At 40.7% G+C, this 16,175-nt stretch overlaps 1 protein-coding gene across 5 annotated transcripts in view; it reads right to left on the reverse strand.

Moving 5' to 3' along the window:
- Positions 1 to 14,693, reverse strand: part of slc23a1 (solute carrier family 23 member 1) — a 30,079-nt gene extending 15,386 nt beyond the window's left edge. Inside the window, exons 1-13 of one of the 5 annotated variants that reach the window (XM_037978949.1) lie at positions 14,348 to 14,693; positions 11,904 to 11,951; positions 9,475 to 9,648; positions 8,908 to 9,065; positions 8,745 to 8,833; positions 8,598 to 8,665; positions 7,798 to 7,979; positions 6,898 to 7,018; positions 6,654 to 6,810; positions 6,421 to 6,568; positions 6,233 to 6,338; positions 3,593 to 3,722; positions 3,374 to 3,517 (exon numbers count right to left, since the gene is read on the reverse strand). In XM_037978949.1, the coding sequence (XP_037834877.1) occupies positions 3,374 to 3,517; positions 3,593 to 3,722; positions 6,233 to 6,338; positions 6,421 to 6,568; positions 6,654 to 6,810; positions 6,898 to 7,018; positions 7,798 to 7,979; positions 8,598 to 8,665; positions 8,745 to 8,833; positions 8,908 to 9,065; positions 9,475 to 9,648; positions 11,904 to 11,921 (1,495 nt within the window). In that variant the 5' untranslated portion in view covers positions 11,922 to 11,951; positions 14,348 to 14,693. Of the gene's footprint in view, positions 1 to 3,373; positions 3,518 to 3,592; positions 3,723 to 6,232; positions 6,339 to 6,420; positions 6,569 to 6,653; positions 6,811 to 6,897; positions 7,019 to 7,797; positions 7,980 to 8,597; positions 8,666 to 8,744; positions 8,834 to 8,907; positions 9,066 to 9,474; positions 9,673 to 11,903; positions 11,952 to 12,069 lie in introns of all 5 variants that reach the window. The other 4 variants (XM_037978948.1, XM_017440964.3, XM_017440963.3 and 1 more) reach the window with 4 other exon arrangements.
- Between the last annotated feature and the right edge of the window lie 1,482 nt (positions 14,694 to 16,175).

Raw genomic sequence — 16,175 nt, forward strand, 5'->3', positions numbered from 1 at the left:
AGAACTTACCTGTTCCGGTTCCAGTCCACGACGGTCACGTGAGTGTCCTGTTTAGAGTCACAGGTCCCGCTCCTGTCCAGTCCACAATAAAACTCTTAAAACTTCGTCGTTGTGTTGCGAGTTTGAATCCTGTCAAGTCCTGCCTTGTCACAACAACCAGGTAATGAACAAGAAGTTCCTGATTGTCAGATTAATTTTAGCCTTTAATGGTTTATTTGACTCCTCAGTGAATTACTACCTTACTGTAGTTGAGTTTGTGTGTTTGAATGATCCTGGGAGCTATGCTGTCAGGGGCAATTGCCACCTGTAGGGTCTCCCAAAGCAGACTAGTCCTTGGTGACAGGCCAGACAAAGATTAATTCAAAAACACTTGGACAGAAGACAGCAAGAAATTTGATGTCCCTTAGTCGGACATGGGTTACCAGAGCCCCACCCTGGAGACAGGCCTGAGGGAGGAGCCTGGTTCGGCCCAAATGAGTTACATGGATTTGCCTTCCTGTGGGCTCACTACTTGCAAGAGAGCCATATGGGTCAGGTGCAAAGAGCTATGGGTGGCAGCTTTGGCGCTCTAACCCTAGCTTACCAAAGCTGGCTCTTGGGACATGGAATGTCACCTCTCTGGTGGGTCAGACTCAGTTCAATATACAGTTTGGGTTCTGGAGTCAATCTCCTTGAGAAAGGCCAAACCTTATTCCATTCTGGAGTTCACAATGGGGAGAGATGCTGGGCTGTTGTGGGGCTACTTATAGCTCTCTGGCTTGGCACCTGTGCCTTGGAGTTTTTCCCGGTAGATGAGAGAGTAGTTTCCTTGCATCTTTGGGTAGAGAGATGGGCTCTGACTGTTGTTTGTGCCTATGTGCCAAACTACAGTTCAGAGTACCTATCCTTGTTAGAGTCCTTAACTGGAAAGTGCTCTAGCTGGGGACTTTATCAGTTTGCTGGAGGACTTCAATGCCCATGTGGGTAACAACAGTGTAACCTGGAGGGGTGTGATAGGGAGGAACGGCCTCTCTGATCTGAATCTGAGTGGCGTTATGTTATTGGACTTCTGTGCTAGTCACAGTTTGTCCATAACATACACCATGTTTGAACATAAAGGTGTCCATAAGTGCACATGGCGCCAGGACGCCCTTTGTCACAGATCAATGATAGACTTTTTAGTTGTGTCATCTAATCTGCAGCTGTATGTTTTGGACACTTGGGGGAAGAGAGGAGCAAAGCTGTCAACTGAAGATGTTGTTCACCTCTATTACCAAGGTAACTACCCGGAGCTGTTGCTGCAACGTTGTCGGTGCCTCTCGTGGCAGCCATCTTTAACCTGGTGGTAGACACCTCAGGTGAGGGAGGTGATCAAGCTGAAGAAGGTGTCCAGAGGTAAGTGAGGGGTACCAGCAGACCAACTGTGCTGTAGCCATGGCTGTTGCTGAGGCAAAGGTTTGGATGTGAGAAGAGTTTGGTGAGACCTTGGATAGAGAATCTCAATTACCTCTGAGAAGATTCTGGCAAACCTTCAGGTAGCTGAGGCAGGGGAAGCAGCATCTTACCAACACTGTGTATAATGAAGGTGGGGTGCTGTTGACCTAAACCAGTAATGTCGTCGGGTGGTGGAAGGAATACTTAAGGGATCTTCTCAATCCCACAAGCACATCTTCCATAGAGGAGGGTGAGTCTGGGGACTTTGGGGTGGGTCCATCCATAATCAGGGTTGAAGTTGCAGAGGTAGTGAAGAAGCCCCACCGCGACATTGCTCCAGGGGTGGACAAGATCCACCCTGACCTCTGGATGTTGCTGGCTGTCTTGGTTGACACGCCTTTCCATCACTGCATGGACATTGAGGGTAGTGCCACTGGATTGGCAGAATGGAGTGGTGGTTCCCCTTTTTAAGAAAGGGGACAAGAGAGTGTGTTCCAATTACAGGAGAATCACACTCCTCAGCCTCCCTTCAGTGTTTTTTTTTAGTCCAGAAGCTTCATGTTAGCCAGCTTTATCCAATCAGAAACTAGTTCTGATGTATGTTTGAGATCATTGTTCTTTTAGAACATCCAGCAGTGTCCCAAGTGTGGATTTGAGATGAAGTTAAAGACTTTGGAGGCAGTCCTCCTTCCTCATTATTCCACCCATTTTGTGTAATGTACCAGTGTCACAGCATGATGCTGCCACCACCATGCTTGGCAGTTGGTACAGTGTTCTTAAGTCTGAAAGCTTCTGCTAGACTCCTTTAAACATTTTTCTTGATATTGTGTCCAAACAGCTCAGTCTTTGTCTCACCTAAAAGGCAAACTTTTCTCCAGAAGACATTTGTTATGTCTATATGGACAGTTGCAGGTTTCAGTCCAGTTTGAAGGTCTGGCTTTTGTAGCAGGAGCTTCTTTCTTGGTCTTTTCAGTCCATGGTGATGTAAAACTAGCTTCACTGGTTGGACAGCAGACATCAGTTCATGGCAGGCTTGAGACTTGGTGATTCCAGGGTTGTTCCTGAACATCCAAACCAATTTCCTTCCATTTGAGAGGAACATATGTGTCATGATGTGGGGTGACGAAAGCGAACCCAGAGCGCAGACTCATTTTTAACAAACAAATAATTTATTAACTAAAGAAACACAAAACAAAAACTGACGTGGCAGCAAAAACAAAATAAAGAACAAACTAAAACTAACATAAACGGAGACGGAGACAAGCGGGACGGAAAAAACAACAACCAGAAACGAGCTACAACCATAGACAAACCAGAGACAAACCTTAGACAACTAACACAGACAATGGACCAGCAGAGTGTGGAAGGCAATGACCGGGTTTTAAAGACTGAGGATAATTAGGTAAATGGAGACAGGTGACGTGATTACAAAGTGGGGACAGGTGTAGGTGTAGCAGGGAGACAAAGAGAGAGACTGAGGAGGAGCAAATGAAACATGAAACAAGAGACAAGACAGAAACCAAACAAACCAAAAATAAAACAAAACCATAACACTGAAAAAACCCAAATCACCACAATATGAGTATTGGTCAATCCAATCATTGCTGTCAAAGAAATCTTTTTATGCTGGTAAAGAGAATCTACCAGCTACAGTCAATCCTGATCATTAACAAAGTTAGCTTGCCTTGGCATTTTAAATCAAAAGATTTTTAGCACCACCTGCTAAAAAGCCTGTATTTACAGTTTTGACCTTGTGTTGATCAAACAAAATCCTCAATAAACTCAAATTTGTTTTTCGACATCACTAAAGTTGTAAGTTGTTGAATCATTCCACCCTGGAAAAACAATGGTTCAATTAAATCATCAAAAGACCAGTATTCTGACATTTACGTCCATGAAAGGGGGAACTTCTGACCACAATTTTACATAAACATCCACACACAGGTAAGCACTGACTTACCTGTGCTGATGGCATTAGGGTGTGCATCTAGGTATGTTGGCAGTGTGAGACCAAAGAACATAGAGAATCCAAGAACAAAAAGATTTCTGGAGGAGTTCAGATCAACCAACTGCAGGTTTGACAAACCAACAGCTGTGATCATACCTGAGTGAAATCAAAACCTGCATTAATTTGACATCATCAATGTGCCTGTGTCAGAAAATGTTCCCCTAAACTCACCAAACAGTGTGCAGAACATTCCTCCAAGGATTGGATCTGGAAGAGAGGCAAACAGGGCTGTGAATTTCCCAACTGATCCTAAGAGGAACATGATACCAGCTCCGTACTGCACCACCCGTCTGCTTCCCACCTGCACACAGAGTCAACAACTGAAACACACCCAACCACTTTCTGTTCCTGCTCACAGTTTTAGTTCAAGTTCAAAATTCAAAACGTTTGTTAACAAGTGTAAAAATACAGTGTACAGATTACAATGAAAATCTTGATATTTTTGATGTCATTCTTTTCAACACAACCTCACGTAGGTAAATTACCAGTTGTTTTTTAATTTTGACCTACTGTTTTAACACACTGGACCTAAAATCACAAAAAAAACATAAAATCCAAGTAGAAAAATAATATTTTTTTTACTGTGAAAACCAAAAACATTAAGAACGAATCATTTTTACTACTTGGAATGCAAATATAAACAGTGCCTTTCATAAACATATGTAAAAAACTTAACAAAGTAATTTACACTATTGACATTAAAATGCAGACATTGTTTCAGGCATTTTTTTCTACAAATCAATGAGGTGTCACAATAAAATGTCACAATTCAAGTATTCCACTCAAAAAAAAAAACAGTTTCTGTCTAAAATAAGACAGAGGGGCACATCACAGGCCGGACACTTCCAGGATGTGTAAGTTTCTTGTTGTCCACCTCCTTTTTGGGGCAGTTGGTAAATAACTTTGCGCCTCATTTATAAAAGAAGTGTAGTGTGATTCTTCATTCTTCATTTAGCACACAATTGCTTGTCTTAGCTAATTTGGTATGCACCAACATGCTCAAAATATAACAATTTTTAGTAAGAGATGTGGCATTATTTGTCATAATGTAAGGATTTGGGTATTTTGTGTTATTTTCCTGTTCTTCTGTATTTGATTTTTCATATGATCTTTGTGTTAAGTTTGTTCCTAGTGCTTTCATGTTAATATATAGCATTGTACAGTTTTACTCCTTGTGTTTCCTGTGCTACTATTCACCTGTTCCTGGTGTCTCCCTCGTCATATTCCATGTGATCTGCTGTTTAAGTAAGTTTTGTTTCAGTATGTTTAGCACAGAAACAACACTGCTGAAAGTTACTAATGATATCCTCGTGTCCTCAGACAGTGAACTTGTGTCCATACTTGTCCTATTAGATCTCAGGCCTGCATTTAAAGCAAATGATCACAAAATTGTATTACAGAGGCTGGAACATGATATTGAGATTACAGGAACAGCTCTAAATGGTTTAAATCATTTTTATTTTATAGATTCCAGCTTGTAAATGTTAATAACAAATCGTCTCCATACACCAAAGTTTATCATGGAGTTCCCCAGGGTTCAATGCTTGGACCAATACTCTTTACTTTATATATGCTTTCATTAGTTAAAGTTATTAGACAGCATGGGGTAAATGTTCATTGTTATGCTGATGATACTTAGTTATATAAAACCTGATGAATCCAATCAGTTACTTCAATTACAAACATGTCTTAAAGACATAAAAACCTGGATTTTTTTTTTTTTGCTTTTAAACTCAGTGGTTTTGTTTTTTGGACCTGAGCACATTAGTAATAAACTTTCACTTCCTCTGGATGGCATTAATTTTGTGGAGATCACAGCACGATGATGTTAACAGGACTACATCACCTGCAAACACCAGAAATAAAATCCTGAATCCACTGAACCGGACCTCTACTACCTCCTGGCTGCATTGAGAAATTCCATTGATATACAGCATTGATGACAACAAGCAGCCCTGGAGGAGTCCAACTCTTAGCTCCAGCTTACTGCCAGCAATGCAAAACAGACTCTCACATAGTTTGTATAAGAACTGAAAGGCCTGTAGCAAAGGACCCCTAATCCCATACTCATGAAGTACCCCCTGCAGAATACCCTGGGGAACACAGTGAAATGCCTTCTCCAAGTCCACAAAGCACATGTAGTCTGGTTAGGCAAACTCCATGCCCCCTCAAGGTCTCTAGAGGGGGTAAAGAGCTGGTCCACTGCCCCACAGCCAGGTGGAACCCACATTGCTCCTTCTGAATCTAAGGTTTAATCATCAACCAGACTCTCTTCTCCAGCACCCCTGAAAAGACCTTACCAGAGAGGCTGAGGAGTGTTATTCTGCTGTAAATGAAACATGCCCTCTAGTCCAGCCTAACAACATCCAGAGCATTGAGGATCTCAGGGCAGAAATAAAAGCATTACTGCATTTAATTCACATTTAACAGCCTTCCATAGAAGTTATTGTCCAGTTGGCCAGGGAAGTGTGAAAAGTGAGTGAAATTGCATTCTCCATAGATCTATATGCAAATTGAAGAGTGTTCCAGATCCTCTGGAATGCAGTCCTAACAGAGGGCCAGCAACTCAAACATCCCAAATCACCATCTGTTTCTGCACACAGGGTCCACAACTCAAACACCTCCATCAAGCCATCTGTTCCTGTACAGAGTCAACAGCTCAAACACCCACATCCAGTCGTCTGTACACAATGTACAGTAATGTGCTGTTAATAAAGTTAACCCTGCTGGTTCCAACTCAAGGTCTCCTTATTAAGTAACCATACTTTAAATTAAAATTTAAACACGGTACCTCCAGATGAACTCAGTTACCTTGGTGATGCCCAGAACACCTATATTTGGACTGGAGGAGGTGGAGCCATTTCCTGTTCCTAACAAACCAGCGATGATGCAGCAGACACCCTCAATGAAGATCCCCCTGAAACAAACAACAACAACCAATTGAATACAATGCCTGTAATTAGGCAGAGCCGACCAGGTGCTGTGACTTCCTGTCTCACCTGTTGATGGCATGGATTGGAGGAATTGTGGCTCCTGACAGACGGGCACAGGCATAATAATCTCCAATTGATTCCACAATACCTGCCATGGTTGCACTCAGCATTCCCAATACCCCAGCAACTGTTACCACCGGCAACCCCCACTGACCTATTAGAGATCATTATTATCTTATCAGAATTATGGTTATTTCATTCAGAACTTCTTCAGAGCTTGTGTTTGGCTGATGTCTTACAGGGGTAGGGCACCCTAAACCAGGGTGATGATGTCATGATATCGCCACGGGCATCAGTCCGTCCTTTGTGCCCATAATGATCCGGGTTATTCGGGAGCAGGTCGGTTAAAGTGAGGACATAACAGATAAACCAAACCAACATGATGGCGAGGATGATCTAAGAAATGGGTCAGAGAATGACATAATCAATGACATCAGCTCTGACATCAGGAACTGCAAGGACTGTGCACTCATTTTTATTTACAGGAAACATCTTGAAGATCTGAACTCTGATGGATGTCAGTCCTTTTCTTTTGCTATAAACAGGAACAGGAACTGATGTTGTCCTCAGGTACTGTGCAAACAGCACAATCAGCAACATGCACCTGCAAAGAGATGAATTCTTACCTATCTGTCTGTGAAGCACCACATGTACAGGCATGGAAAAAAAAAGTTTATTGTTTTTCCATTCTAGTGTTTTACATATCATGACATAAGAAATTATCAGGGGTCTGAAAAAATCATGTTTGAGTGTAAATGCAGTTTTCAATTAATTCCCCGCTCAAAAGTTTTTGTCTCTTACGCTGATTTTTTCCTTTAACATTGTGAAGCTCTACTTAGAACCTTCTTAAGATCCAATAGTGCAAAATGCAAATTCTTGCAATTTTTTGACTGGTCTTAAGATTTTGATCAGGAGTGTATATTAATATATAATGGCAATAAGATGCAGCTTTTTCAAAGCATTGCACAAGAGACTTATGGTGACTGTAGAAAGCTACCATTAGCTTACCCTCATGTGCTAGTTCATAGCTTGTCTTTGGCTTGATGCAGCTATCTGCTTTCACAAACTCTCCTGTACTTTTCCAGTGTTTCATCTCACCACCTGCAGCTTCTCTAGCTTGAGTCTGACAAAAAGCCACAGACCAAGTAGCAGCTATATTCCACCACCCTGATGACTTTCGTAGTTAATGCTGTGTTTGCCTTGTATATGTAGGAGGTTCTTGTGGCTGCAATATGATTACCCACCCACATCGAGGCGGCACTCATCTATTGAAAAGATTTTAACTTTAATTGTGGCAAAACGAGTCGTGGTGAGACTGGACAATTAAAAAAGTATTATAGATGTGGCAGACAGGTGTGTAAGGCAGGTGAACAGATGTCCTACAGTGCTGAGAGGCCCCAGTGGGACCCAGCTCTGTCCCCGGCAGTGGTGAACACAGACAGACCAATTAGTGAGACAGTTGGAGTGATGGTGAGTGGGCCAATGTATTCCAACAGCAGACCAGGTAATCCACACAGACCAATCACAACCTCCACCAGACTGGTCATGATGATGGCCCCCTGAATCTGCCAACAAACCATAAATAACAAACACAATACAATAATATGTCTTTGCTCATATTTTAGAGATTGTTAGATTCCTAATTGTTGTTTAGTTCAGTTTTAACTTTATCATGATTTCATTTAGATTATTTTAGCTACTATTTTGACTGTCTTAGCTCTTGTTTAGATATGTTTAGTTTCATGATTTTATTTAGATTATCTTATATTTCATTTAGATTATACATGATTGATGTTTTTATGATGTTTTTATCTGTATTTGATTCTGTACCTGATTGTTGTTTCTGTGTTGTAAAGCACTTTGAGTCCCCTTGTTGTGGAAAAGTGCTGTCTAAATAAATTTCACTTCACTTCACATGTAAATAGCAGCTCCATCACAAACAACAGCCTCTCTCATCATCCTTCTACTTCAAGTGTAAAATAACTGAGATAAAGGGTTAGAGGTTAATGTCCCAGTTAAAATCATCTGTTTTGTCTATAGTTCAATCCACATCAGTCCAAAATCAGGTTCACCCTTTAGTGTGCTGGATTTCACTCAGCTGTTCAGAAGTTCAACCAAAACCTGAAAACTCTCAGTTTAGTTTCAAGTTCTGATCCGCACCCAAACCACCCAGACGGTTGTACCTCTCTCATACGAGGCTGCCAGATGTGAGAGGTGTTCAGGGGAAGACTCCAGTTCCCATAAATTTCATCTGCACGTGAAAAATAGATAACTGGATTTCAAACTTTTATTTATAAAGATAAAATGTCTTTAAAAACAAACAAACAAACCTTCACTGGGACATTTCCAACGGTCCAGACTGAGGATTGCTTGGGCAGGAATAAGGAATGCAAATGCACTGGCCTGAAACAGAGGAAGTCTGGAAACACAGACACATCTGTCAGTCTCACCTGACTCACCTGAGCAGCTCTAGCCTCCCTGAACCACTCTCACCTGACTCCTACTGTAGTCTGTATCAGAGTTGTGATTCCAACAGTGGTGAAAATGGTTCCAATCAGCTGACTCACAGTGTTTTGATCTCTCCCGACACACATAGCTTCAGCTAGAATAAATGGTACCGCAACAGTACCACTGAAACACGTCAGGTAATGCTGCAGACCAATCAGAGAAGGGAACATGACAGTTAATGCTTTGAACCAATCAGGGAAGAGAACAAAGCAGGTAATGCTATGGATCAATCAGAAAAGAAGGCACATCAGTTAATGCTTTGAACCTAACAGATAAGGGGACATATCAATTATAGCTTTGTAGCAATCAGCAGAGGACACAGTTCAGTTTAAACTGTTCGGGGCGGCAGTGGCTCAGGGGGGTAAGGGTTTGTCCTGTTTTCCAAAACCATGATCGAATTAGCGCCCAAACTAGGAAACAAAAAGGTTAATAGAGGTGAACCTGCAGAGAGGTATGTAAGTCTGCAGCACAGATGAAAACAGTTAGCCATTATCTGTAGAGTTCTGGCACAGGTTCCCTACTTAAACTACCCCTCTGTAATCCAAGTCTCACCTGTAGTCCCAGTAGGATGCACAGGTACCACGGTGGGACATCTTCAATGGTGTAAAGCATGTCTAGCCCTACCCGTTCTGTATCAGCTGACTCATCTGTTGCTTTGGGTCTTCCTGTTTGTGAGTCTGTCTCATCCAACTTGTGGCTCCACCCATCTTCCAGGTAATCACTTGTCTGTTTGAACAGAGGCAGGTACAGCTGGTGATCCAGGTGTGTCAGTGAGAACAGCAGACATACAAAAAGAAAGAAGAGAAGTAGATAGAAAAGATAGCCAAAATGAAAACAAATGGCAGTAAAAAATCTAAAAAACAAAACAAAACTGATGATGACACAGACTCAGTGTAATACAGTGAATCATCAACATGAACAATAAACAGCTGACTGTGTCACTGTGACCCTCATCATTGATCCTTGAGCACCACAGCACAAAAAACACAACTGTTTTCAGATATTTACAGTCATGGTAAAAAGAAAATTCACTCTCTTTAACAGGTACTGAAAAGTGTCATCATTTGTAGTATCATGAACTGTAAATAGTTTGGAAATGAAGCTGAATGGGTCCTGAAACCTGTGAGCCCTCATCAGATTCATGAGCTACCAGGCAGGGTTCTCAAAGACTGTGTTCATCAGTTGGCAGAGGTCTTTACAATTTAACCTTGATGCTTGCTACTGTTTTGGCTTGCCTGCAAACGTCCAACAATATCTCCCTCAAAGACTACTGACCAGTGGCTCTGCTCTTTACTCCATTTACAAATCTGGCTGCACACCTTACAAATGCAATTAATACATTTGTAGATGACCGAACATGGCATTTAAAAATGAAGTCTGTGATATATCCAAATGTTGTGCACTAAACAACCTGTCATTGAACATCAGGAAGATACAGAAGCTAATCATGAACATCAGGCAAAGACAGGATGAACACCTTCCATTAAGGATAGGAGATGAGGAGGTGGGACAGGTCTCCATCTTAAGATTCCAGGGTACCTGCATCAACAGTGACCTCAAGTGGATCAAAAAACAAGCACAGACAATTTTTCTGGACATTAAAGAGGAACAACATTTCTGTCAGAATGTTTGAAAAGGCATTCTGACCTACAGTGTCACAGCATGGTACAGGAACTGTTCAGCAGTAAATAGGGCAGCTCTGCAGAGGGGGGTTAAAGCAGCACAACAATCATCAGACTTCCCCTACCTTCTCTGGAAGCCACTATAGATCTAACTGTTACATCAGAACTTGCGGATTATAAAAGAAAGGTTAGGGCTGAACCGGAAATAGGTGGAATGCGCCCCCCTGATGGGGAGTGAGTCTTTGCCTCTGGTGGAGAAGTATAAGTTTCTGGGAATCCTGTTCACGAGTGATGGTAGGATGGAGCGGGAAATGGATTGACAGATTCAGGCTTCGTCTGCAGTGATGAGAGTGTTGCTTCGGTCAGTCATGGTGAAGAAAAAGTTTAATTGATAATTGAAAGGCAAAACTCTCCAACCCTCATCATGACCGAAAGAATAAGGTCCCAGATACAAGCAGCCGTAAGCTGGCTGGGCTCAGCCTTAGAGATAAGGTGAGGAGCTCTGCCATCCGGGGGGAGCTCGTAGTAGAGTCACTGCTCCTCCTCATTGAAAGGAGTCAGTTGAGGTGGTTTGTGCATCTGATCAGGATGCCTCCCTTTGGAGGTTTTTTGGGCATGTCCCACTGGGAAGAGACCTCTGGGCAGACCCAGAACTCGCTGGAGGGATTAATGTTCCAGCAATTTCCCCGTGTAGTCAGATGGTGCCATGTTCAGAGAAATAGGCTCTATCTCAGACTCTACAGGCCTCAGTTAGCAGAGTAAAGGTCAAAGGTCATGACAGGACAATTCAAAAAAGACTGAACAAGTATGACTTGTTAGGGAGGGGTTCAGGAGAAAGCTTATTCTCTCTAAAAAGAACATGGCAGCACAATTTACGTTTGTAAAGTTTCATCTGAATGAACCATGACCTTTCTAGGACAATGTCTTCAAGACACATAAGACCAAATGGCAGATGTTTACCTATAATGAACAGCAGCAAATATAGCATAACAGCACAAACACCTCATACCAACCATCAGTACAGTAGTGGAGAGCTAATGGTCTGGGACCTGGGCAGCTTGCAGTCATTGAGTCAAATATGAGGTCATTTGTTTAACAGCCAAAGCCTAGAACCTTGGACTGAATCATGATACATTTATACAGATAATATTTAGAGGTGTTTCCATGTAATTATAGGTGTTTCCAGATATTTACTGATCTAAAGCACAACTGTTTGTACATAAGAGCTTTGTTTGTGTGTAAAGACTAATGGCTTCATCCTGAGGTTGACTTCTGAAGATCCAAGAACTGTTTAACAGCCGTCTTCTCCCAGAGAAACAGCTGAACTAAGAAGCAATTAATCATTTGTAGTAAGCTTACCTTACAGTTATCTTCCATTTCAGTTGCAGCACTGTGACTTCTGAACAACTGAAGACAGAGACAAGGTTTGTGTTTTAGTGTTTCAGGCTAAAGTCCATGAGATTATCAACAGATTATTAACCATCAACTGAGAGAAGCTTTTACTCCAACCCACACATGAGCTCACCTGAGCCACCAATCAGCCCTCTGACTTGGTTAGTTAGTTCATTTCAATCCCTGGGTACAAAGTGGGGGTTTAATATCTCTGTTTGTGTTTTCTTTATGTCTCCCACCATTCACAGATCAAAGACATCACAGGACTTTTTGATGGTTCCACAAAGAGCCCATCTTACAGTTCAAATATTTGAAGAACCATAAACTGTAAACCAAAGAAACTGTAGACATGTACAAAATGAGTCAGAATGAGTCAGAATGCACCCAAGCATTAATACAAAAAAGTAAAAAAATAAATATTGATTTTGCCATAATTGAGATTAGTAACATTAGTTCCACCTGCTACATGTTCCAGCCTGAAAAGATGAAAATGAAACACCTGTAGACCCTTTGTACCTACACCATGAAAACAGCTGATTACTGGAAGTGCTGCCATTATGGAGATACTTGTGCTATAAACAAGACACACTGAACAGTCAAAGCTCAAGTTATTTCACCATGTTACCCAGGAGTAAAACATCTGCAAAGAAGACTAAGAAGTATTTGGATGAATCTGAGCCTGCACCAACACTATAACCATGTCCTGTTCACTGTTAATATACATAAAGGTCTATAAAGTGTATGTTTATGTAAAGACCTAGTACATCCTGATTTATTACTTCTAATGGCCTCAATAATAATAAAAAAATATCTACATGTAGGACAGTTGATGAAGGCAGACAGCAATTAAGCCAAATATGAACTTTTGGCCTGCAAGCTATAAATTCTACAAAAATAACTTACATGAAGTAAAATAAACCAAAATGATGAGATTGAATTTACAATTCATGTGTAAGTTTAGTCAGAGGTTAAACGTGGCTTGAAGGCTTTCTTGCTAACTTGCCACTAGAGGGCCGTATATTATCAATAATGACATTGTTGAAACTGTCCTTTTTTTTAAATGCAGGAATTCTTACCTGTGCCATCATACGCCCAACAGTTGCTTCAATATCAAAATGATAATTGATTTCTAATAGTTTTGAACACATCTTCAAAGAAATAACTTTATTCTCTCTATTTAGAGCTAATTTTAAACACTGATGTTCCTTATTACATTTTATTAAGACATTCTCAACAGCTTCTAACTGATTACATTGGTTACAAGCCCCCGTTTCATGTTTCCCTGTATAGAAATGGAATTATTATGGCAAGGAACTCTGAGCAACATTACAGTTGCTTATAGTTTTCTCTTTAAAATTCTGGTTTTACCTGGTTAGCTTGCATTCCTCTGATAATTGTTGAGTAACGTCACTTTGATTTGTTATAATTTGTGGTAGCCAATATTAGTGCAAGTCTTCCTCACGATCTGATGGATTGTGGCAGCCATATACACGGCAATAATTCACCATTTCTTGATAGTTTACTGAAGAAATGCCCCACTGATGCTTCTGTTAAAACGTGCAATGCTGCCAACTGACATTAAACCCTCCTGTGTTTATATTTATACATTTAACATTCACATATATTATAAAAGCCAGTTGGTAAAAGTTTCCTCTCAGATTGTGTTGAACCTTCATTTCGTTGCAATCTCCCGTCCTGAGCAGCTCGTTGGGGACAGCAGGAAGAAACGACTTCTCCAGCAGAACCAGAACCAGCTGGGAAAGCTTCTCTAAACTTTCTACTATTTCTGAACCTTTTCCATTCTATTCACCGATCAACCAACCAATAACAGTCTACTGCTTCACACATGCAGCATTTTTATTTATTGCATTTATCATCTGTATTTTTACACAAAAATCACAATATCAATCCTGTTTCCATCATTTTCAGTTCAGACAAATTAAAACATGTAGAGATGATTTAAAGCTTCCAACAATCTGTAAAATAAAAAACCAGTTCAGACCAGTCTGAACCAGTTAAGATCAATATAAACTAGTCTAGATCAAATTGAAGCAATCTAGATGTACATAAACAAATTCAGATCTCTATAAATCTGTATGACATCTAAACTAGTTTAGATATAAAAAAACTAGTTAAGACTATTTATTACTGATCAAACTGGTTTAAACCCGTTTAAACTAGTTTAAAATCATACGAACCAACCAACTAACCTGGTTTAGACTTGTTTAAACTAGATCAAACTGCTATGAACTAGTTTATGTGCGTCTGAACTGGTAGACCAATGTGACCTCGGCATCTGTATACGTCCAGACAACAGGTTCTAGTTTTCACCTCAAAATGTGAAGATCTCAACCAATCAGAGAGTGCACACTTGACCATCAGTCCCACTGAGGGGAGGAGCCAGAACTTACCTGTTCTGTTTCCACACCTGAGCAGTTATCAATTGTCCACTTGATTCCTGACCTGCACACCCAGGTGTGGACATCTGTCAGTCTACCTGATGCATTCAGGTGAGGTTCTGCTGATCAGGTTCAAACTCCAAGCTGAATGATCATTGGCTGATTGTTCAATGATTTGATTGAAGGATGCAAAAACACTTTATCTGAACCTGGTATCTATGGAAACACAGTGATTAGATCAATAATTTTATTCATAAATATAAACTCTTCAATTAAATACAGATTCCTGATGTCCATGTGATCAATATCCAGGTGCTCTGACCCCACCCACTGGATCAAAGCCAACCACTGCCCAGGTGTCAGCAGCTCTTCAGTGTTGTTCTGCAGAGAGACAGAAAATGTCCTGCTTATAATGAATCCTCTGATCAGTCAATCAATCAATCAATCAATCATTGTATGTTAACCAGGGCTCGTCCAGGAAGTCTCTGGTACCTGGATAAATGATCAGGTGAATTTGTACTGGGACAGAAACTAAAGCTCTGCCCTCAAACACAGGTTAGTTTAAATTACGACAGAGTCGGGCAAAGACATGCCATGATCTATTTTCTGCCTGTTAGCAAAATATCTCCTGAACCACTGTGTGAATTTAAATGAAACTGTCAGAAAGTAATCATTGGATGAACATTAACTGAGAAAACCCCATTCAAGATGGCTGCCACAGCTTATAAACCTAAACTTCGGTTTACATTTATACTATTTTTAAATCACTTCATGATTTCTAGTCTAATTTATATGATCAAGAACAATTAGAAACCCTTTTTGTTTAAAATTTGGAAATTATCTCAAGATCTGAACTTTATAATTTCCTACCTGCATATAGACCCAAACCCATCTTTGAAAACCACTTTAAACCATTTACTCTTTTTCCCCTTAGTATTTATTTTTCACATTTACATAAACAATATCTAAAAATAAATAGGCCTCATTCCTCTACAAAAAGCTTTTGTCAATATGTTGATTTCAGCAGAAAAAGGTCTTCACATATTTGATGAAATCACCCTCCAACCTGAGGTTAGAAAGTGACCTTTGACCCGAGACTTCTCCAGGTTTTAGCCTGAGCCATGTTTCAGTAATTACTCAGTTCCCAAGCATATTCTGTGATTAGAATAAGGTTTTAGCCACTACCAGGGCCCAGGAATTAGCCAGTACCTTTTATTTTTCTTCTCTGACACTCAGAGATGTTTCTACCTGAGAACAGCAACAAGTTGTTTTAAACCTGCTGACATTTGATTTAATGTTATTTTTGTCTGAAATCATTTAGAATTTGGGCCAAGTTCTGAACATACATTTCTTTTGTTGCTCGTTTTCCTGGTAGAAGCAGCTCTGCAGACCCATTTACCAAGCATCTGTTTGCAGGTGAGAAAATCTGAGGTCTGCAGACTACATGCTGCTGAGAAAGGCAGCGACAGCAAAATCCCAGAGTAGAGTGAAAATGACAACGACGATGCAGAGCAGTTTGACAGTTTATTAACAGATTTCAAACAGGAAAAAACATGTACACTTCAGAGTCTCTGATCTGCAAACAGACGGTAAAAAGAGTCCAACAGCTTAAAGTAACACAGCAGAGAGGGAAAATCCTCCATCATCATCATTATCATCATCAGAGAGCAGCTGTCTGTCTAACAGTCAGTGTGTCCTACCTGTCCACCTGTCAAGAGGCTCTGGGTTTCCAAACAAAGAACGAGCAAGACATCTGCCCGCGCAAAACATCTCTGAATGAGTGACGCATCTGTCCACGCAAAACATCTGAACGAGTGACACATCTGTCCACGCAAAACAT

Source organism: Kryptolebias marmoratus, linkage group LG13 (genome assembly GCF_001649575.2).
Source record: "Kryptolebias marmoratus isolate JLee-2015 linkage group LG13, ASM164957v2, whole genome shotgun sequence".
Lineage (NCBI taxonomy): Eukaryota > Metazoa > Chordata > Actinopteri > Cyprinodontiformes > Rivulidae > Kryptolebias > Kryptolebias marmoratus.